The sequence below is a fragment of the Pleurodeles waltl genome, chromosome 11, assembly GCF_031143425.1.
Source record: "Pleurodeles waltl isolate 20211129_DDA chromosome 11, aPleWal1.hap1.20221129, whole genome shotgun sequence".
NCBI classification, from domain to species: Eukaryota; Metazoa; Chordata; class Amphibia; order Caudata; family Salamandridae; genus Pleurodeles; species Pleurodeles waltl.
Genome location: NC_090450.1, coordinates 915965885 through 915989454, shown reverse-complemented (window position 1 = coordinate 915989454; position 23570 = coordinate 915965885). Strand labels below are relative to the sequence as shown.

At 46.2% G+C, this 23570-nt stretch overlaps 1 protein-coding gene across 1 annotated transcript in view; it reads left to right on the top strand.

Annotated features, from left to right (window-relative positions):
* Window positions 1–23006, top strand: part of MORN3 (MORN repeat containing 3) — a 117881-nt gene extending 94875 nt beyond the window's left edge. Inside the window, exon 6 of the mRNA XM_069214910.1 lies at window positions 22438–23006. Coding sequence (XP_069071011.1) covers window positions 22438–22533 — 96 coding nt within the window. The 3' untranslated portion in view covers window positions 22534–23006. The remainder of the gene's footprint in view (window positions 1–22437) is intronic.
* Window positions 23007–23570: the final 564 nt, after the last annotated feature.

The window sequence follows — 23570 nt, the reverse complement described above, 5'->3', positions numbered from 1 at the left end:
AAGCACAAATTATTCTCTTGCTGCGATGGATAACTTGCATAGAAACGCTTCTTATTTCATAGTATGTGTTACCACACTCTGTAAGAATATTGTTCAATGTGTTGGTCTCCAGAAGCACACTTGGCGTAATGGACTCTGGCAGTGAGGGAATTACTTTGTGTGGATGTGCTCCTTGTGAAAGGGCAGAATGCCGTCACTCACAGTGAAGTTACCCAGTGGCTGACGTGGGCTGACCCACTGCTCATGCTGTACGTTCCAGGGGACGGAAGAAAATGACACGATAACAGATTGATAGGTGAAGAACAACATCCAATTTTTCACTTGAACCTACATTCTTCTCAATGTTACATTTCTACTGCTTACATCCTTTCACAAGATAAACCCATAACATACTAAGCCCCACTAGCATTACCCAAGTTAATTTTCTGTTTTGTTTACTTATTATATTTGAACCATTTTGATTCATTCATGTTCTAATGATCACAACTCATTAGCTGCCCAGCGCTGCCACTGACTGAAAGCCATCAGCTGCACACCTGCCTCTCACACTACTCCATCCACCGCGCTGCTAAGCACCGCGTCCCACGTCACAATATCTGCACCTCTGTGGCCACCACAAACAACATGGAAACACTTCCCACATAGGATTAAAGCAAAGACAGCGCCCTTACTACACCACGCCATGTACAGTGTAGCAGGCGACCCATAAGGGCAAGCGCTTCAGTGCCCCACTTAGGGCTATTAAGCAATATATAAATGTTGCAATACAATACATAGTCTACAGGCCTCCTTTAAATACTGGGCCACATATTTCCAATAGCCCCTTGTTCTGGCATTGCATTCATAGAGTTCTACCACGTGCACAATAATTTCGTTTCATAATGTGAGTCATACACATTTTCAATTTTTTTCCTGATCATATTGTTTATTCACATCCATCTGTTTCCCCAGTCCTGCTGAAGACATCCTGTTTTCTTTCCCACTGGCGTCTGTTCAATTCACCAAGTTACTGTGAATCAGTTCCAGGGCTGGGCGATGGCTAAAGCCGCCTTTACAATGAGTCTGTTACTCTTTTTCCACAGACTCTCTCCCATTATTACCCTGTGCTCGCCAAAGCAGCCCTGGCAATTTTGTCAGATCAGCCCCCGCATGGAGGCTGCAGAAGAGAGTGAGTGGATTATGCTGGATTGCTGCTTTTGTTACTGGGGGCCAATACTGCAGCACCGTTTCAAAATCGTCCCCCAGTAACGAAACTGGCCACGACCCCTCCAGCCTCCCAAGGAAACGCGCAATGCCCGCTGCAGCCAATCCGGCCCAGTAGTGACAAGACCAGAAACAGCTTCCATAACTATTTAAATATAGTTTTGCATGTCCAGTGCTACCCACATGGGCATGTGTTATTTACAGGTATGCCCTTTCCCTGCCATAGGTGTGTTTGGTTGATGGCTGAGCAGATAGCAGGAGAGTGCTAACAAAGGGAAAGACTACCGACTGGAAATAACAAACGCCATAAGTGTAACTATATCCTACTCATGTGTCCTGGCGAGTCTCTACCATTCTCAACCTTTGGGCTTATTCCACAGCAAATAGAAAAGAGAAGAAGGAGGAGAAGGCAGCATTTGGCACCTTGGACCTAGACAAACTCGTTCCACAGAACCTGTTGACAGTATTACACGCACAGGGGCACAGTGCCTGCAGAACGCATCCCTGACTTAAATATCCCTTGGATGGGCAAAAACCTGGAGAATGCCACTAAGGAAGTCTTAGCTACTCTTTGGAGTGCACATTGACAAAGGATGGATGGTCTGTCCCATGCATAGAGTAACAGTGTGAGGTGCCCGATAAAATCAGTCTAGCAGTGGTGCTCTAGTGTTACAACGTCACTGGTGTTTTTTCCTCCAAGTGATGAAAAACAGTGGGTCTGTAGAATGTAGTGCCTTGGTTGTCAAGGTAAAAACATAAAGTGAGTTGAGGTTTTGCAGTCTCCACAGCCAAGGAAGATGACGGTATGGAAAAATGTCAGGAAGAATAATGTCCTTCAGGTAGAATTTAGTCAACATCTGGGAAAGAAGATGTCCTCAGCACCACCTTGTCCCAACTGAACACTGTGAATGGCTCTGAGATGTACAGGAATCAATATACAGAGCAATCATTATTGCAATTAGAAAACACGTTTCTTCATAAAGAGAGGTTTATGTCGCACAAGGCTAGGTGTTTGACAGGTTTGTGCATTAGAGTGCTTGTGAAATCTTTCAGCTAACACAGGGTGCCTGACTGAAGAAAACAGGTGAAGAAGAGCTTTTAGATCAAAGAAGCCTCAATTTTAAAGAAGGAGGATTCACTAGGTCCAGTCCTAAAGGACCTAGTGGCCAAAAGGCAAGTCTCAAAAAAATCTTCTGGATGCCTGTTTCATCAATGTGTGCAAAGGAGGACTTGACATTGACACTGTCAACCAAGCAAGTTAGCTGGTTGATGCCTTTTGGGAAGGTCCATAGCAGATTCTGAGACAATTGCTCCTGCACTATGCTGTAGTCGAGGACTTACAGTTGCCAGGACATCCAGATTCTCTGAGAATAGGCCTTGCAGACAAAGATTAGCTGGCATGAGTCACATGCTTAAGCTGAAAGATGGTCACTCTATGCTCAGGAAGTTCATACTGTTGGTGGAGACAGATGTGTTACCCTTGAAGATGTAAGATGTCCCAGAACTCTACATGCTAGGCCAACCTGAAAACACCAGAATGCCCCACAGTTGTCCTTAATCTTTTGCAGTACTCTCAAAATCACAGATGAAGTAGGAACGACATACAGAAATGTCCCTTTTCAACTGTGCATTAGGTAATCCAGGAGGGAGCTGGGACGCCCTGCCATCCAAAGAACATCATTTGTATGTGGAGTTTTGGTTGGCTGCAAAGGTGTCAGTGGCTAGGCACTGCAGCCCTTCAGGATGAAGTCAAAGACTTCTTAATGAAGTTCAAACTTCAGTGACTGAGGATGCCTAATCGGGTTTAATCACAAGACTTGTGGCTAACTTGCAATCTCCCACAAGTATTTCAGGCCATGGTCCCTCTAGCAACTCAATACCATTAACTGTATGGAACGCCTCGTCTACATTGTGTGCAGGGAATTACACACCTCATAATTACTTATTCCATCAAGCACTCCAAAAAGAAATTACACACTGCATAACTAACGCTTCCATCAACCTCTTCAATCATTTCTTTCTAAGGGACTTCAGCCGCCTAGCAGACTCATCTACCAAGTTTATGAAAAAACACAATTTGACCTCCTCGAATATGTGAACACAAAGCACATCAGTGAACCATTGTACACCACAGGCAGCATTTTTCATTTGGTCTTTTCCACCATATACCTTGTAAGGATCACTTGATCAATCAGATCACACCAACATCCTGATCATCATCTAGTTTACAGCAACCACCCACTTTGGCCTGCCAGTACCCACCATATACCAATATTGCTCCTTCAACTATCTCCCCATCAAAGCCCTTGATAAGGACAACCAACAATAAGGTGTATTCTTTTGAAATACATAAAACTAGAAGAAAGCAAGAAGCTAGCTTGTAATCGTGGAGAAAATCAAAAACAATGTGAATGGGGGAAATAAATTGTGACAGATGGGAAGAACAGAGAAACAAAAGGGGAGATAACATTAAAAAAGAAACATAGGTGGGGTTGGCAGATGGTGGGAAAGCTGGTAAATTGATGGAGAATTAGAACAGTGGAATGTTGAGCACTCCATTTGAGGCAGTGGAGTAGCTCTGGGCTTCTAGTAGCTGGTAAAAGCCTGGAACTGCAACATTTCAATGTCTGTCTTTCACAGCTGTTGCTGTAAGCAAAGGCCTCAAGGAGCCCGAGGGGATTTCAACCCTCTCAGGCTCCCTGAGGCCTTGCTTTACTAATTAGAACATTCTGCCCTCTAGGACCGGAATGTCCTGTCTGTCTTTGTGTTTCTCCCTTTTTAATTTAGAATATTCTACCCTTAGTGGGTGTAGTGTTCTAATAGCCTTATAGCCCTTTTGCCTCTGGCAATACCGGTTGTTAAAGACCCTCTCCCTCGCTATATGCCCTCGCCATCTTGGGTTCAGGGCCTTTAACAACCCGTATAGCCCTCAGCAGCAGCCTATAAGGCTATAATATTTTTTTCAGCTGTTTGGAGAGAAGAAAAGGCACTTAAACATTCAGGTGAGTAGCAAATAGTGAGATTTGATTTTTATTAATAATAAAATCATTTTTTGGCATTTCAGATCCACAGAGAAGTGGCAGCCCTGGTTAAACATTTAGATGTCACAGAGTTTGATTTGCATCTCTTTGTTTCATGTCGGAGTCTGTTTGTTTCTGAAGCTTTTTGTCTTTCTGGCATTGTTTAAAGTTGAATGGAAATAGATTGGTTGTTGATATTTGAGGGATTTAAAAATGAGGCATGGAACACTGAATTTGATTTTTGCATCTTGGGGTCGTCTGTGAAGGTCCCTTAATGCTGGAGTAATAAGTGCCTAATTTGTGAAATTATGAGTACCAGTGCCCAAACTGCTGCTCAGAGGCCCTGGGCTAATAAAATGTCAGCACATCCAAGAAAAAGGTTGCATAGTACCGATCCCACCTTATGCCTCTTTAATTCCCTACAAGACGCTCTGCCCTTTTATCGCACTCATGCAGGTTCCTGCATTCTCCCTTGCTGGTGGTTTATCTGTCTTTCTATTTTGCCCGCATTCCTTTTTGTGTGTTTCCCTCCCTTGCACTTGGGAAATGTCTGAAGAGGACCAATAAGTGCCAGTCCCTAAAAATGAGTGTCAGTGGTCCCCACTGGCAACCACCGGCCCAAACTGAGCACTAGGAGTAATGTGGTCAGACGTGTTGGAGCCAGCGTTCTGTCTAGCAGTAGAGTGCAGTAGAGCTTCTGTAGAAGCAAAAATATATTTGAGCTGGTTTGGGAAGAAGGGCATTTCCATAGTCAGTCTTGGAGAAAACGATGGCTTGTATGCTGGCACAGACGTTAGGTTCTTTTTAAAAACGGCTCAGTCTTTTTAATGTGAACAGGACAGCTCCTCCGATTTTGTTGTTCATTTTGCATGTTTTAATTGGGAGGCTCCAGTCTACCCAAAACGTTGAGGCTTGACTTCAGCCATATTGGTCTGGTGTTTTGGGGTAATAAGAATACAATCTAATTTAATAAAAATGAATGTTACATTAATTTATAAACTTTAAAAAAGGTTGTAAAAACATTTTATAATGAAATAATAAATATATTTTAATGTTATATGTTTTAACATTAAATTATGTTTATTTATAATTTAAATATTTTCATGTAATTTAACATTATTTCCAATTGTGTTCATTGTAAGTCCATGTCTCCATTATTTTCTATGAGAGGGTCTTGCAGCATCAGTGGTTGGCCACTTGTGGTGTTGGACTTACTATTTTTTTTGGCAGTAGTAACTCACACTCTTAAATTTGGCTTCATCCCGTTTTTCAGGGAGTGGAGACGTGCAAGTCTAAACGTTTGATTAACTTTACAGTCAGATTTTGTGAACAGCCAAATTTAGTAAAGTTGCTCCAAAGTATAAGGGTAATTTCCACGTGTACATTACTCACGAGGGTAAGATACCTTTATGAATAGACCTGTGTGTGTCTACTGAATAGTAAATATAGTATAACAAGGAGTGCTGAAAACGTAGCTTTTCAAGGAGCACTTCATCTATCACTGATAACTAAATCTCCACTGTTTCTCCCCACAAGATCCAAATGTTAAAAGAAGTCCCCCATCCCAGGCAACATCACTCCGCAATTTTTGTACACAATCGTGAATTGTTCCTTACTACAGTCTGCTGGGTCCAGCTCTTTGCTGTTCCATAGCTGGCCATGCGCTCTACAAATTCTGATACATATATAAGCGGGTTCTATCCTTTTTCCACTGACAAGAGGGCCCCATCTATCATTCCTAGTCTAGTAAAGGGTATGGTGGTGTTTTTGCACTATACACTATCAGGACCTCTGTTGTAGCTCTGTTGAGACAACAGCAGCTCTGACTCATCCACTGTTGCATGTTTGCCTGGCGTTGAGAGATGTTTTCCAGAGTCTCTGATCCAAGCACAAATACAATGGATCTGGGTAATCATCTGTGCTTACCTGGACCTCAGGGCCGTAATGAAGGCCCCCGCATTGCAGAGGGGCCTGCAGGGTTTTTTGTTTTGGAGGGAACTCCCCCCCTCTCCCAGCCATGCCATTGCATGCCAGTAGAATGCATGCAAAGGCATGCAATAAGAAATAAACATTGGAAAAGCCATTCTACTTTACCGTTCAGTCCCCTGCAGTGTAAGAGGGGTTACCGTTCACAGGGCCCCCATTTAGCTCAGTCTGCAGGGGGGGCCCATAATTTTGCGTTACACCACTGCTGGACCTAATAGCGGTGTGACTCAGTGGCTTATGTACAAGTCGAATAGCAGAGGTGACAGTAAGTAACCATGCATAATCCTCTTGAATGCATAGATTCAATGTACTTCAGTGGGCTGACCCAATAGCATGTGTGGACTAAGCCAATTTTGACACAAAGTTTTTGGTTCAAAGAGATGATGTGATCCATATCATTGCTGTTCTAGTTACTCTTACCCATTCTTGTTTGTATTTAGGAAATTGTTAAAGGTAGGCTCCTCACACAGTTGTGTGGAATACAACTACATTTAATGGACTCGGCATCAACATAGCTTCATCAGGGTAGTCGACAATTTCAGCTGCTGTTCCTGTGCTCCATTACTTCCAGAACAACTCCTTAATATTCTCGAGTATAAAGAGACAGCAGCATGCTGAGTCAATGTTGTCACTAACATACCTCCCCCAACATCTCAAGAAGAATAAATTATAACAGAAATATCTTTACATCCATTGTTTGGTATGCAGTGGGCAGGTCAGGAAATTCAGTTTTCTTAGGTGATGTAGGGCCCGCTGGAGTTGCTTATTATCCTGGGATATGCAGCTGACTCCACTTGCTGCACCCTGTCTGGCTGGATTTCCCATTGAATCCTCAACCCATCGCCCTTATCGGCCTAACCACAGTAGGGCACAGGCACGTGCTTCACACTTTTTTGCTGATGGTTGAGTTCAATCTGTACAAGCAGTTCAGACATTAGAGACTAGAGTGGTCTGAATCACTAGATCCTTCTGGGACGGCAGAACGGCAGAAGAGGGAAAAGTCATTGAGTTGAGTGCTACAACTTAACAGGTGACACAGTAAATCTGTGCTGTCTCCTAAGGGATGCACAAATGACAAAAGTTGCCAGAGGAGGCACAACCTTCAGCTCCATAGGAAGGAAGCATCCCGTTGTAACTTCAGACTTCCGGAGTTGGTACACGCTGGTCTGATGGTGGGACATTAGCTATGACTTAGGACAGAGAGCTCACGCCAGGTGAAAAATAACTTGTTATGGTATATAAATTTGTTTCATACAGACCTCATAGAGAAAACTATAAAAATTGAGGCAGCAATTAAAGTGCAGCAGAATTTGGAGAAGCTTGCTGAAAGGTTAGAAAATTTGGAGCAGTTTGATCGTGAAATACTGCTAAATTTGTTTTTCACTATTGCAAGGCCTATCTCTCTCATAGGGTAACATGGGAATTTGCCTTGAAATATCTTTTAAGTGCAACTTACCATTGGGAGCAGATGGAGATGTGGTGTTTGGGGTCTCTGAACTCACAATTTAAAATACACCTTTTGGTGAAGTTGGTTTTTGAATTGTAAGTTTGAAAATGACACTTTTAGGAAGTGGCCATTTTCTTGCTTAACCATTTTGTGCCTCTGCCTGTCTGCTGAATACACGTCTGGGTCAGGATGACAATTAGGCTGTTTGTGTATTCACTGTAGACAGTCACACAAAGGGAGCTGAGGTGTGCCCTGCATATCCTGATGGCCTATCACCAGGCTGATGGGTCTTCCTGAGCTAGAGTGGTGGGAGGAGCTGACACCTGCACCTTAATAGGCCTGTGCCTGTCCTCACACAAAGCTGTCTCCAACCCACTGGATTGTATCTGGGGCCAGTGCAGGGAAAGGCAAGGTCTTGTGCACCACAAAGACTTCTCTTTGATGTTTGCCTCCTTCAAAGACAGAAATGGGCACAAGTATTGGACGTCTGACACCACAGAGTTAGAACACTTCTGGACTGAGGAAAAAGACATTCTGCCAGGAAGAAGAGCTGGATCCAGTAGGTGGGACTACCACTCTGCCTGTTACTTTGTTGTGCTGGCCTGCTGCTTGCTGCTTCTGTCCTGTGAGTGAAAGGACTGGACTTTGCTTTCTATAGTCTGCTTCCAAAGGTTCTCCAAGGGCTTTGACGGAGCTTACCTCCTGTTAAGAAGTCACAGGGACATCAAAGTCTTCACCTGCTAGCGCCTGGGCTCTCTTGCTGAGAGTCCTGACTTGCCGTGTGGTGCCAAATCCAGTTCCTGGGCCCTTGGAAGTGATCTCTGATGCAACCTAGAAGAAACTAAGCACATCGACTCCAGAGCAACTTCAGAACTGGCTCTGCTCTCTGACTCTGTGCCCTTCCTGAGTACAATGACTGCGACCTGTAACACAGGCCTAATGTTGCCTCAGCGCCTCCAAAGTCCGACCACAACGTGAGTGCCGAGTGCTGTGTCATCGACATCCACAACACCCAACTCTGACCCTGCCGCAGCACCAGTGGCCCCATGGTGTAATCTTGACACTGCAAAGTCGACGCTTTGCATGTTGACCTACTGGATTCATCTACCCTGCCTTGTCGTAAGGAACCCAAGCCTTGCAACCGATGCCACATCACCTTCTCAGCAACCATAAAGAACCAACGCCTCCCCTCCCCTGCCTAGCAGTAAAGAACTGATGCCTCAACTTCTCGGTAGCAGTAAGAAACCGTCACCGCACCGGCTCTCTCAACACCTCAAATGCGCAACTCTGAGCACCGTCTTTGTTTCCTCATTGTTTTCCAAGATACTGTCTGGGGTCCCTGCGACCCCGTGACAGGCCTGCACTCCTTCATAAGTGGCGTCAGACTGTTAGAAGTGACTCCGTCAAGATGTGGTGATAGCCCCAGTTGGAGCTTTTGTGTTTTTAAGTGCTATACTAAGATTTAATCTTTGAAAATTTGTATCTTTACATATGTATGTTGGATTTTTGTTGTTTTGGTCTTGTTTTACTCAGATAAATATTGGCTATTTTTCTAAACTGGTGTGTAGTACTTTTGTGGCGTTATCACTTTGTTACTGTGTGTGTACAAATACTTTACACATTGCCTCTGAGATAAGCTGGACTGCCCATGGCAATTTACCAAGAGGATGAGCACGGGTTACCTTAGCTGTGTGGCTCCCTTACCCTGACTAAAGTGAGGGTCCCTACTTGGGCAGAGTGCAAACCACTACCACCTAGAGACCCCGTTTCTAACATTGGTGCTCCTTTCATCAGAGGTGTAGAGTAGGAAAACCCTGAAGGCAGCAATCTGCAAGAAAAAATAGAAACATTTGTTCTTTCCAAAACACTAACCTGTTACTTTAGACAGGACAAGAGAATTCCTAAACTTGAAGGCGATGATTGTCAGTTTCCTGGCCCAGTGTAGCTAAAATCAGAACATTAGAGAAGTAGTTATGTCTTTTCTCAGGCAGAGTCTGTGAGAACCTCCATGGAGGGACAGTTCTCAACATCTTGATGACTGTCATTTTATATAATTGCATTCAGAAGTGTGCTGCTGCTTTTAGTAAACCGGCATGATGGAGAATGAATCCAGCTGTTCTAGTGTGAGGCTATGGGGAGTGTTCGCAATAGTTTATCTTATTGGTCCACAGTGACTTCTGTGCAGATTTGGTGAATGTTGCTGTGAAGGATTTTCCTCATAGATAATTGTTAGATACTTTGAAATATTTCTGTCAACTGTAGTTAATGACAAGTGGATCTGTCAAGTGTTACGGTATACAGGACTTCCTTATGCGGTTGGTTAATAAGCAGATACAAACTTAAAATGAACCCCCATTCTCCAAGGAGGCAGATCTCCTCTGCTTCAAACAACTATGCCCTACCCCAGTTTTCCACGTTGAATCTCCCAGTCAGCCATTTAGACCTGCTGTAACAAGGTACAATACAATAGTCAACTTTTGTCTGGCTTCGTGCAATGTTTTGTTTTATCACCACTTCTACTACCTTTTTTCTGTTTTCTCCTCCTTTTCTGCAATATTGGTTTAAGCTATGTTGAAGCACCATAAGCCACAAATCCCAGGCTTGTGTTAATTTACACTTGTTTTTACCAACAATCAGCATTTTAGTAAAAATAATTCTGAGAATCTTATGTTGACCCTAACAGGCAGCCTACTGGGTCACTGGAGAACCCTCATATAAGAGATCCCTGCTTGCCTGACACAGATGTCTTTGATCAAAATCTATTCACCAGTGTGGGGAATGTATTTTGTCTCAGAGGAAGGCTGTCCTGTTGATGGGGCCCATGTGACATTAATTTTTGTAGGAAGTTTCTCTCTTGGCATCAGGGACATTCCTCTTTTATCCTGCCAGGAACCTCCATGGTTTGCATGAAATAAACAATGGCCGTAGCCCCACCCTTGGTTGGGCAGGGCCACCAGCTGACCTGTGATAGATGGATTTCCTGGTCCATGTACAGAAACCATGCTTTTCTCTACCTCTAAACGGCATGGGAAAACTGCTCTGCCGAGCGTTCTTTTTTTTAATATAAACATATTTATTTATTTTATTGTTGCAACAGTGTAACATGTCACATCAATGCCATTGATATAACACAATTGCACTATTCTAAGGCAAAACTTCAACAATCTACGAGTCTATTCAATATTAAGTGTCACATAACCCCACCATTTACCCCACACTTTATTATACTTGGCTGGGCACCCCCGTGTCTCATAGACCAGCTTCTCTTGCTGGGCGCACCAGTCCACCCCCGTCTCCACCGGGTCAGTGTAACAGCAATATCTTGCTTCGCTATCAGGAACGCCGTCCGCAGGAAGGTGCGATCAGCCCTGTTGCTTCCCACTCCCTCAAGGACACCCAACAAGATTGGCAATGGGGTCATCTCCACCTCCACTGTCGACACACTGGAGAGTTCAGCCCCCACCTCCTGTCAGTAACTCTCTATGTATGGGCAAGCCCACACCATGTGGTAAAAATCTGCATTGATGCGAGAGCAGCGAGGGCAGGCAGAGTGGGCCTGAAGAGCTGCCCTCTGCATTCTGTTGGGGGTAAGGTATGCAGTGTGTAAATCGTATGTCTGAACCAAACGGAGGTGAGAGGCTATGGTTTGCTTCTTCGGGGCCCTCCAGGCATCTCCCACCAGCCCTCCTCCTCCTCCATCCGTCCCAGCCAACCCTCCCATCGCTTTCTGAGACATGTGAGCAGCCTCATCGTATTAATGATGAGGGTACAATATATTTTGGACACCCCACCCTTGCGCTGGCTACCCATCAGAACCTTCTCTTCCACCGGGCTAAACTCAGGGAGGACATGATGTTGAGGGTCCACGCCAGCTCAGACAGCGGGGAAAGGGTGATACCCAGATTCCGGAAGCTATTGTGCCGAATTGGCATATTGTCTTGCCAGTCATACCAGTCCCTCGTGGGGTGCAATGGAACCAGCACAGATTTGCCAGGGTTAAGAGTCAGGCCAGAGGCTTCCGAGAATAGATTCACGAGTTGTAAACACCGGGGTCCACTACTGACCAGATTGGCCAAATGAGGAGCACATTGTCATCATATAAGGTGATGCGGTCTTCCCTCCCGGTGGACCAGGCCCAACCTCTAACCAGCAGATCCTCTCTTATAATCTTTGCCAGTGGTTTGATTGCTAACACAAAAAGGAGCGGGGATGACCGACACCCCTGACGGGTCTCGCGCCAGATGGGGAAGGGGTCTGAAACTACTCCATTCACCTGCACCCGGGCAGACATATTGGAGTAAAGGAGTTGCACCAGCCTCCTATATTTAGGGTAAATTCCTGCTTTTGTTAGTACCTGAAAAAGGTACGACCAATCGACCGTGTTGAATGCCTTTTTGAAGTCTATGAGGAGCAGCGCCAATTGTGGGGGAAAAGAACTGTGGTAGGCTAAAGCTGCATGAAGCCATTGGATTCAGTGTCAGGTGTTGCTGGCAGGCATGAACCTGCATTGATCTGGGTGGATTAGGAAATGGAGCACACTCCACAACCGGGTGGCCTGTACAGTGGAAAAAATCTTTACTTCAATGTTGAGGAGTGAGATGGGGCGATAGGTAGAGCAGCACACTGGGGTGGTCATGACTTCAGAATCACTATAATTGAGGTTTGGTCGAGTTCCAAAGGGAAAGTTCCTGCTTGCTCTGCTTCGGCATATAAATTCAACAAATGTGGGGCTAGCTGATCCCTATATTTACCATAGAATTCTGCCAGGTAACCATCGGGACCGGGCATTTTGCCCGAGGTCAGTGTCAAAACGGCCGCATTAATTTCATCCAGTGTAATGGCTGCATCAAGGTTCTCCCGCTTGGTGGCAGAGATTCGGGGGAAAGACATATCGCGTAAAAGTGGGGCACCCTGCTTGGATAGGGGTCTCGCCCGCTCCGCATAAAGCTTAGCATAATAGGCGGCAAAGCCCCGGGCAATAGACAGGGGCGTCTTTCTAGAGCTGCCCGACTTGTCAATGATTTCTGGGATAATTCTGCCAACTAGGGGTCGGGACGCTAGCCAGTACAGCAGTTTACCATTTTTGTCATCCCATCCATATATCCAGGCAGTCGAGCCTCACCACATGTGCTTCGCGGATTCGAGAGTAAGATGACGGATTTCTTTATTGATCAAACCCAGTTGCCTGGTGATAATTGCATGGTTAATAGGAGAGTGCAGCAGGGGGACAGGGTGAGAGGGCTGGCCTGGCTGGCATTCTTTTCTGTCCTGCTTCCTTTAAAGCCCTTTTTGATTTACGCAGCCCCCTTCCTGGCCTACCCTCTGCAGCTGCAGACCTCCCCCCATCAGATAACCTCTTCTCAGTGCAGGCCACTTATCACCTCATCAAAGCAGCATGGCTAAACCTCCTAAGGCTGGCCAATCAGGAGAGGCCACTAGCAGGATGGAATTTGGCTTACAGAAAATAATGTCTTATAACCTATTTTCTGAATTAGTTATGATAAATTCAACAGTGGCAAGTTGTTGGATTTATCATTACCAATCTTTAGAGTCCTTTCATGACACATTTAGCTCCTTCCTTGCAATACACATGCTTATGAAAAAGATTCCCCTTTTAGCCTACAGAGCTAAGTATCCACAATGAGGAAAATGGAAAGGTGCACTTTTTCCCCCACCAGGGATACAAAACATCTTCTATAATGTCCCTGCTTAATCAATCAATCAATCACAGACATTTATAGAGCGCGCTACTTACCCGTTAGGGTTCCAAGGCGCTGAGGGGGGCGGGGGCAGGAGGCTGCTACTGCTCGAAGAGCCAGGTCTTGAGGAGTCTTCTGAAGGCGAGTAGGTCTTGAGTCTGTCGGAGGTAGGTAGGGAGCGTGTTCCAGGTCTTGGCGGCGAGGTAGGAGAAGGATCTGCCACCAGAGGTGGTTCGCTGGATGCAGGGGACGGTGGCGACGGCGAGGCTCGCGGATCGCAGTTGGGAGTCGGTGTGTAGAAGTTAAGTCTGTCGTTGAGGTAGGTGGGGGCCGGCGTTGTGGAGTGCTTTGTGTGCGTGGGTGAGGAGCTTGAAGGTGACCCTTTTGTCGACGGGGAGCCAGTGGAGCTCTTTGAGGTGAGGGGTGATGTGGCGGGGTGCGTTGGTGATGAGTCGGGCTGAGGTGTTTTGGATGCGTTGGAGTCGTTGGAGGTGTTTTGCTGGGATTCCTGCATAGAGTGCGTTGCCGTAGTCCAATCTGCTGCTGACAAGGGCGTGGGTCACTGTCTTCCTGGTGTCGGTCGGGATCCACTTGTAGATCCTGCGGAGGGTGCGGAGGGTGTTGTAGCAGGAGGAGGTGACGGCGCTGACTTGTCTGTCCATGGAGAGTGCGAAGTCGAGGATGAAGCACAAGTTGCGGGCGTGGTCGGTGAGCGTCGGAGCCGTTCCAAGGGTGGTGGGCCACCACGAGTCGTCCCAGGCGGAGGGGGATGTCCCTAGGATGAGGATTTCTGCCTTGTTGGTGTTGAGTTTCAGGCGGCTATTTCTCATCCAGTCGGCGACTGCTTTCATTCCTTCGTGGAGGTTGGCTTTGGCGGTGGCGGGGTCGTTGGTGAGGGAGAGGATGAGCTGGGTGTCATCAGCGTAGGTGATGATGTTGAGGTCGTGACGGCGGGCCACTTGTGCGAGGGGGGCCATGTAAATGTTTAACAGCGTTGGGCTTAGGGAGGAGCCCTGGGGGACGCCGCAGATGATGTTGTTGGCTTCTGAGCGGAAGGGTGGGAGGCGGACGGTCTGTGTTCTGCCGGAGAGGAAGGATGAGGTCCAGGCTAGGGCTTTTTCCTGGATGCCGGCTTCTTGGAGGCGTGATAGTAGGGTGCGGTGGCAGACCGTGTCGAAGGCCGCAGATAGGTCTAGGAGGATGAGGGCGGAGGTCTTGCCGTGGTCGAGATGGCGTCTGATGTCATCTGTGGCGGCGATGAGGGCGGTCTCGGTGCTGTGGTTGCGTCTAAATCCGGTTTGTGAGGGGTCGAGGACGTTGTTGTCTTCGATGTGGCGTGTCAGTTGAAGGTTGACGATCTTTTCTGCGACTTTTGCTGGTCATGGGAGGAGGGAAATGGGGCGGAAGTTCTTGAGGTCCTTGGGATCGGCTTCGGGTTTCTTGAGGAGGGCGTTGATGTCTGCGTGCTTCCAGCTTTCCGGGAAGGTGCCTGTTTCGAAGGAGGCGTTGATGATCTTGCGGAGTTGGGGCGCGATTATAGAGTCGGCTTTGTTGAAGATGTGGTGGGGGCAGGGGTCATTCGGTGATTCGGAGTGAATGGTGTTCATGATTTTGCGTGTTGCATCGTCGTCGACGTTGGACCAGGCGGTGATGGGGTTGGCGATGCTTGGGTTCGAGGTGGTGACGGTGGTGGGCGTGGTGGGGGTGTTGAAACTGCTGTGGATGTCAGCGATCTTGCTGTGGAAAAAAGCGGCGAGGGAGTCGCAAAGTTCCTGAGAGGGTGGGATGTCGTTGACGTTGGCGCTGGGGGCGGACAGTTCCTTTACGATGCGGAACAGCTCTTTGCTGTCGTGTGCGTTGTTGTCTAGGCGGTTTTCGAAGGAGGACCTCTTGGTGGTCCAGATGAGGTGGTGGTGTCTGGGGGTGGCGTCTTTGAGGGTTACGTGGTTGTCCGGTGTGTGATCTTGGAGCCATTTCTTTTCCAGTTTCCTGCAGGCGCGTTTGGAGGCCAGGAGTTCGTCGGTGAACCAGGAGGCTTTCTTGCTGGCGAGGTTGCTGGGGAGTTTCTTCAGTGGGGCGAGGATGTTGGCGCAGTCGATGATCCATTGTCTGAAGTTGCAGGCCGCGGTGTCTGGGTCGGTGGACTCGTTCGGTGGGTTCTGGGAGAGGGTGCTGAGAAGTTGTCCTTCGGTGACTTTGCCCCAGTTGCGGCGGGGGAGTTGGCGGCTGTGGTGGTGTGCGGTGTTTTTGTTGTAGGTGAAGTGGATGCAGTGATGGTCGGTACAGTAGGGTTCGGTGGTGTCTTTGAAGGTAACGTGGTCGCTGGTGGGGAAGATGGCATCCAGTGTGTGTCCGGCGGTGTGGGTTGGTGACGTGACGAGTTGTCTGAGTCCGAGGTTCGTGAGGTTGCTGATCAGCGTGGTGGAGTTGTGGTCGTTGTTGTTCTCGAGGTGAAAGTTGAGGTCGCCGAGGAGGATGTAGTCCGTGGAGGCGAGTGCATTGGTGCTTGCGAGGTCGGTGATGGCGTCACAGAACTGGGCCCGTGGTCCGGGGGGTCTGTAGACGAGCGTTCCTCTGAGGGTGGTGTTGGGGTCGGTGTGGATCCGGAAGTGTAGAAGCTCTGCGGTGTTGAAGTGGTCATCGGTGTGGGTGGTGATCTTGAGGGAGGATTTGTGGACGATGGCGAGTCCTCCTCCGAAGCCGTTGATGCGGTCCCTGCGGGAGATCTTGTATCCGTCTGGGATGGCGATGGCGATGTCTGGCGCGGATGAGTCGTTCCACCATGTCTCGGTCAGGAAGGCTACGTCCGGGGCGGTGCTGTCGAGCAGGTCCCAGAGTTCTACGGTGTGTTTGCGTGCGGAGCGGGTGTTGAGGAGTATGCAGCGGAGGAGGTTCGGACTGGTGGTCGTTGGCTTGGAGGTTCGGTAGCAGGAGAAGTGGCAGGCGAAAGGTCCGTGGGTGTGCTTCGGGGCGGCATGGTAGCAGTGTTGGTTTTGGTTTCGGCCGTTGTTGAGTGCGTGGAGGGAGGCGGTGTCGTAGCTGAGCCTGGGCGGAGTGCGGAGCGGAGGGCGAGACCCAGGGGTTCTGGCGCTGGGCGCGGTCCGGGCGCAGCGACCTGCATTAAGAGGGGGTGGAAGGAGGGAGGAGGAGCTGGGGGCGGGAGGGGGGCAGGGCCGAAGCGGCGGGGAAACGGGCGAGGGAGCGGCGAGTGGGGAGGGGGGTTTGGAAATAACGCTAGGTAGCTAGAGGGGAGGGGTAGTTGGGAGGGCAGGGGGTGTAGAGTAGGGGAAAAAAGTCAGGGAAGCTGGTGGATGGAGCTGGAATGGGGGTGGAGGGGTCAGAGGAGGAGGGAGACACGCAAGGGGAGAGAGCGAGATCAGGCGCACAGAGAGGACAAAAACAGTAAAGTGACTACTAGGCAATACAGGTACAGATACAGAATACAGATATTAGTGAATACAATACAGATACAGATACAGAATACAGTTACTAGTGAGTACAGTGGACACAACAGAGACAACAACACAACAGAGACAGAAACGAAGTGGATACAAACACGACAGAAGCAAACCTTACTGCCCACCACTGGGCCACCAGGGATGAGGCGCAGGTGGGGGCCTGCGGGTGGAGGAGGGCCTCGAACAAGGGAAGCAGCGGCAGTCAGGGACAGAGCACCTGCATGGTGCGCTGCTAGCGGGGGGAGCGTCCTGTCCTGACAACAAGGTCAGAGAACGCTTATAGTTACATGGCACCTCAGCCCTGGGGCACCTAGGGAGACCTTAGGGTTGACATATGTATTAAGAAGGTAGATTATCACTTTGGAAGTACCTTTAATTCCAAAGTTGATTTTGCACACATTCTACTTTTTAAAGACAGTGTGCAAGGCAGGGCTGCCGTTAGAAATGACAGCAGGCAACATGGCAGTGCACACTGCAGTGCAGGAAATCTACTGGGCCTCTAAATTCCTTGCCCTGTTATATACTAGGGACTTATAGGTAGTTTGAATCCTCCTCGCCCTATAACCTACTAGGAACTTAACAGGAGTTTGTCTTTGACAATCGTAATTGTACCACTTTTACCATATACCTTTTATTCAGAGCATTGGCCCTAGGCCTGGTTAGCAGAGTCCAGGGCACAGTCAGGGTCAGTTACCACCACTATCAGTCAGATAAAATGGGGGTGAACATGCTAAATGGATGACTTTCTCATAAGTGTGTACCCAGGAAAGACAATATTAATTGAATGTAGGCAAGTAGCCTTCAACTTTTTTAGGCTGAGCCCCTCCAGGAGTAAAAAAAATAAAAAAAGCAAATATTCAATTACATAGGAGAATTAGCTGCACATAGTGGCAAGTTAAAGTGGGGGAACAAATTTGAAGAAAACAATCTAAAACAGTTGCGGGCAATTGCAGTCAAAATTGTTTTAAGCTAGATACTAAACATTTTTTAAAACACACAATAGTTAAATATGTTACACCACTTTGGCAATATAACAAATTAAAAATAAAATAATAATGCTTATTTGCACTCCTGATTTTAACCATCCATCACGGCTGCTAATATTTCACAAACACAATTTAAACAAAAAATTATAGGACGCATTGCTTAGTCGGCGTGGGGCACCACTTGTGGTTAGATGCGTTCCGACGCCATGTCCCTAGGGGCACATGGGCCATGGCACTTTTCGGCACGTAAAAACGTAGGTTGCTTTTTCAGGACTTCTACCAGTGGGTCACGTGTGCTACTGTCGCCCACGCACGAGGCTGAGGCCCACTCCGAGACCGAGCAGGGAGCAGCATGCTTCCTGCTTCATAGACTGACGTCATCTCACAAGATGGTATCTCATCTCGCCTAAATTTAAACGCATCGTCGTACATGTTTCCATCTAAAGAAATGTTCTACGTTAGCAACTCGCTGTTTCACACAGGGCTAAAATGCATTCTCCGGTGAGGCCAGGGATGGGACGGGTCCAGGCTTATTATTTAGGACAGTGGTTCCCAACCTTTTGACTCCTGAGGACCCCCAATGAATCATTACTGGAAGCCGGGGACCCCCAGCAATTTGTACAATTTAATTTTCAAACATTAAAACAGTAATTCGCAAACAATATAACAAGTACACATCAAACAAGTACTCAAATTACTAAAGATAAAATTCTTTTATATTAAAAAAATATGCAAAAATCGAAACATTTTACTGGAAAGGTTGACGCTGCATCTCGGCAACTACCTTTTCAATGTTTGGTTTTTATTTAGGAAAGGTGAATCCTCAGGTCAGATTCTACATTTCCGGAGCGATTTGTTTTTATTTTTTAGGTATGCAAGATCTGAGAAAGCTTTTTCACATAAACTAGTGAAGGGGAAAAGGAAGTAAACCATAAGGGCGTCTCATCTCTCCCTAGCCTCTCTGTCACATATATTTCATTTGTTTTATAGCACCTCTCATACCACTGTAGGGTGTCAGGGCACTGTACAGGGGACTTACAAGGTGTAGGATTCACATGTCATCCACTCTGGTAGGCATTTTCTAAAAGTGCTTGGTCCCTAGAAGTACACATTTAGGATTCAGAACACAGCACAGTGATTATCAATGACTTTGGCAAGAAGAACGTATTTCTACACAAGCAAACCTTTTTTAGCAGCATAAGGAAAATGAAAGACTAGGAAAAAAAAAATCTAATTTGTCATGCTTTTTGTCGTTAATGGCAGTTCGCAGCTCATTGTGCTAGATTAAGATTATGAACTGCACTGTAACAAAAGAATCTCTGTGACAAAAGCAGTAACCCACTGTGCCATGCTCATAAAATACAGTTTTTTCCAATATACACGTTCTTTGCAGCAGGCATATTAACCACCTGTGCTATCTTTGAGTCACAACTGCAACTAGACAAAGCTCCCATCTCTCTTCAGCAGATACATTAATCACTTGAGTTAGCTTGACGTTTTAATTGTTGCTGTACAAGGAGCTTTGCAGTGGGTTTAAAACTGCTCAGCAAATGAAGTAATAAAAATGAAAACACGCACGCAGAGAAGTGCCTTTCTCCTAGCCCAGGCCTGCGGACCCCCTGGGAATGTGTCACGGACCCCTTGGGGTCCGCGGACCACAGGTTGGGAACCACTGATTTAGGACATGCCCGACGAGTCTTGGCTGATTTTTGCTTCCTTAGTCTGATCATTCTGTTGCACCGACTCAATTTTGCGAGCGAAAAAAGTATTTTACCACTGATGCGCTCCACAGGGCTTTCCTGAATTTAGAGATAGGGATGATATAGTGATTAACTACTCCTGCGTGCCCCAATGAAAGCTCAGACTACTTGTATAAGATCATTGTCCTGGTCGCACTACCCAGATTACTCTTGACCAGAGCAACTGGAATTATGTGATTGTGTGGCTGTGGCGTTTGTCCCATAGTGATAGATTTGCCACATTTGCCAGATAATCCATTATCAACTGCATTATCTGCAGATTATAAAAATTGTTGCTAGCTCCGACGGTTCAAAAGTTACTAAAAACGCAGCAGTGTGTTGCAGTGCAGTGGTTGGCCCTTTGCAAAGCTTGACTGGTCACCTTTCTGTTGCGTACTGCTATACTTGGGTGTTCTAATGGTAGCAATAAGGTGTAAACAATGCCCAGGTAGTGTTAACAAGTGTCAAAAAGACAAAGTAATGAAGCAATACTATCACAAAATGTGTGGCATTATGTCACATAATTTGTTTTTTCATTACACATAATTTGCCTCCCCCGCGGCATAATACCACTGGCCATGTCCATGACTAACTCTAATGGATTCAGAGAAAAAAACCCTAGAGACAGGTAGGAACTGGAGCCAGGGAGGAAGAATTCCGGACGAAGATGCCACGTGTACCTGGAAAAAGAAGTGTGATTTACCTGCAGAAACGGGCACCTCACTACAACCCATCTAGAGGAAATCTAGGGAATGTTGCTCAGCGCCACCCCATTTGTCACCAAACAAATGTTTTTGAGGATGGAACATGGAGGGAAATCAATGGGTGTGGAATGCCCTCAGCCCGGGCCTTTGAGAGTCAACTATTCAAACTAGCTACTCACTAAACTCAAGGTACAGGTCGTGATGAACGAATGTTGGACACGGTGATTAGTTTGAGCTGGAGGTTGACGGTGGTGGCAACCATCACTTATTTTTGGTGACCGCCACTTATTTTTCTTCATCAGTCATTTACAGAGAGCAAGAAAGGGAAAAACACAAAACAGAAATCACCACAAACAGAGAAAGCAGAACCTGCCAGAGTTAGATAAAGGGGCAGGCAGTGTCTGGTAGTGGATTAAGGAGGCATGAGGTGATTTAAGATTACCAGCCTTGGTATTCAGTGCGCCAACGTTTAATTGCACAAAGCCATGGGTATCTGAGCAGAGCCTTGGGCCCCGGCAGCCATTCTTTTACAAATTCTGCACTGGACACACTTGCTCCCTTGTCCCACTGGACTCCAGTTTCCTCTTACTATCATTTACTGCATTTCTTTCTTCCCTCTGCTAAGCACTAGGAAGGAACCCTGTAGCGCTTCATGAAATAACTCAGTAAATAAATAAATAAATACCTGGAGCCTGAAGAAATAACAACTCTTGGCTTCAAGACAAAATGGGCACCAGGAAGCTCAGTTTGTGGAGCATAAAAGGGAGAGCTGCCAAATCTCTCCTCTAATGAATGAACCATTGAGAGAGCTAAATTGTAGAGGACCCAGAAAATGAGGTTGCCATTAGCAAATTTAGTCATACCCTACAAACCAGAGCTAATCCCTGGGGCTTGGAATGGTAGGTGGGACATTAGTCTGGAACAGGAAGCGAGTGTGGTTTACTCACAAGTAGTCTCTGCTCTGTCGGCGAGGACCACACGCGTACAGAGCAGAGGTGGGCACCCTTCAGCGGGTGGAATGTATAGGGGCAGAACCTGCTGGTCCATAGTGCAGGAAATGTGAGCAGCGTCTAGGAACTGGAGCACCAAGCTGCCTCTTCAATAGCAAGGAGTTTAAACCACTGAGGTGACCAAGAGAGAAAAGCAATAGGCACCCGAGATATTTTACTAGGGGTGTGAGCAACGAAGCAGGCGACCAACCACTGCGCTAAACATTAGGTAAACTGATGGGATCTAAGTTCACGTCAACAGTGAAATACTGCAGTGATTATACACAGACAGCAAAAAAGTGTCAGTAAGGCTTGAATCAGGCTTAACCACTGGTACGTACTCTGGGCAGCATCTCACCAATTTTAGCTTCTCTGTTGAATTACGGATTAGGATCATCCATTCAGGAAGACGCATTGGTCTCACCCCTAGGGAACAGTCCAGATCAAATTCTAGGCCACGTCCCTTGTGAAAAGGAAGGAACAAATACATCCCCTGATGCCTTTCGGTGGTTTATAGGCACACATTTATCCTATATTATTACCATCCAGTATACAAAAAAGCAGTATTTAAGATAACTTCACACCCATTTTGATTCACAAAACTGAATCAGGACCCAGTCACTTGATTTTAGATTACCTCTTTCTTGAGCCACAGGTTTCCAAAATTGCAAGCATCTGTCATTTTTAGAGATTACATTTCTTTAAAAATCCTGCTTTTTTTTATCCCTATCACAATCTTGTGGTGATCACATTAGTACACTCCAGACTATACTATGGTAACTCAAGTAACTTAGGTCTCCTGAAAAACCCTTTAAAGAAGGCTTCAATTGATTAAGAATGCTAGTGACTCTGAGACATCATTACATCTGTCCCATTATGTCATACCTGCATTAGTTCCTCGTCAAACCTAACAGATATTTACTCAATCCTACCTGGTGAAAGAAGAGTTTTCAGCATCTTATGAAATTATGTCATGCAGGGGAGTGAGCTAAAATTTCAAGGGAGTTTATTCTATTCTCAGAAGCTAAAGAGAAAGTGCTGTCATCGAAAGAAACAGCCTTAAACTTGTCCAATAAATAATGCCCAATCAAGTGCAATAGTAGCTGAGGCCCGGGAAGCTGGAATGTGGATACAAACTTAAAGAAGTGTAAAGATGTGTAAAATTCTTTAAAACAGAAGTGTTAATTATGTTTCCCTTTATTACAGATTAAAGTGGCTGATCCAGAAGGAATTTTGGCTACAGCGCAGACAGACCTTTTGAACAAACAAGACCAGACACCTTTTAAGGTGGAGACACCGTGAAAACAACAGACTTGAGACAAACTCTCTAAATGGTGGACCACGCCGGTTAAGCACTAAACAGAATCATGAATCTTGCTAAAACCTAGTGTGTTATATATATTAAGAAGATCACCACCAAGACAACAAATATTCCTTTGTAAACCTTCTGTGTTTGCAGTCCTAATTATGGAATAAGTATTCAAGCCTTGGGACCAGTGGAGTAAAAAGAAATCAATTTTCAAATGTTAGCAGCTCTTGTCACTCAATTTAGCTGTTAAATGGTGCTTTGTGAAGATAGTCTATTACATGGTTTCAATGATGGTGATAATTAAATGCAATGGACTAACAACTTGTGAATTATACCAACATCTGTTACATGGGATTTCAGGTCAGAATGTGCTGGTGTCTTGTTCATTTTCTTTTCATTCTGGTGTGGTTCTCACAGGGGTGTCGGAAGGAGTAGAAATAAAGAAAAGTTCACTTCTGAAAAAACACTCATGGAATGGACAACAATTAAATTCCTCTTAAAGCTGCAAAGCACGGAAACCAAGACTTGACTTTTAATTATATTAAAGTTATTCCGGGCCCTAAGTTTAAAGTGCTAGTAAGGATACCTAGAACCACTTCTATGAATGTCAGTTTTGAACTTGAATAACCTAAGATTTCCCAATTGGTAGACAGTCCTACGGTACTATCTGTGACTTCTTTTTCCCTATGTGTGCCGTCCCCATTCCTTTCCTCATAGGTCCTATCACCTTCCTACTTCATTCTTTCTTAGCCAGCTTTCTTCCTCCTTTTCTCCCACACTCACCTGTTGACTTTTTGAGTCTGCAGTTGCTCGCACGTGCTAGTTCCCGATCTCCCTTCCTTCTCGGTCAGTGTGGCAGATCTACCTCCTACCCTTCTGTTGTGTGTTCAGACTCCCATTCTTCAGGCTTCATTCTTTTCTTACGTCTACCAAATAACGTTACTTCCTTTTCCCATGCCTCATCACATTGCACATGTTCTGTTTAGTTTTCTCCCCTCCTGGTGAGTTCCTGTGTGTTAATCTGTTACTA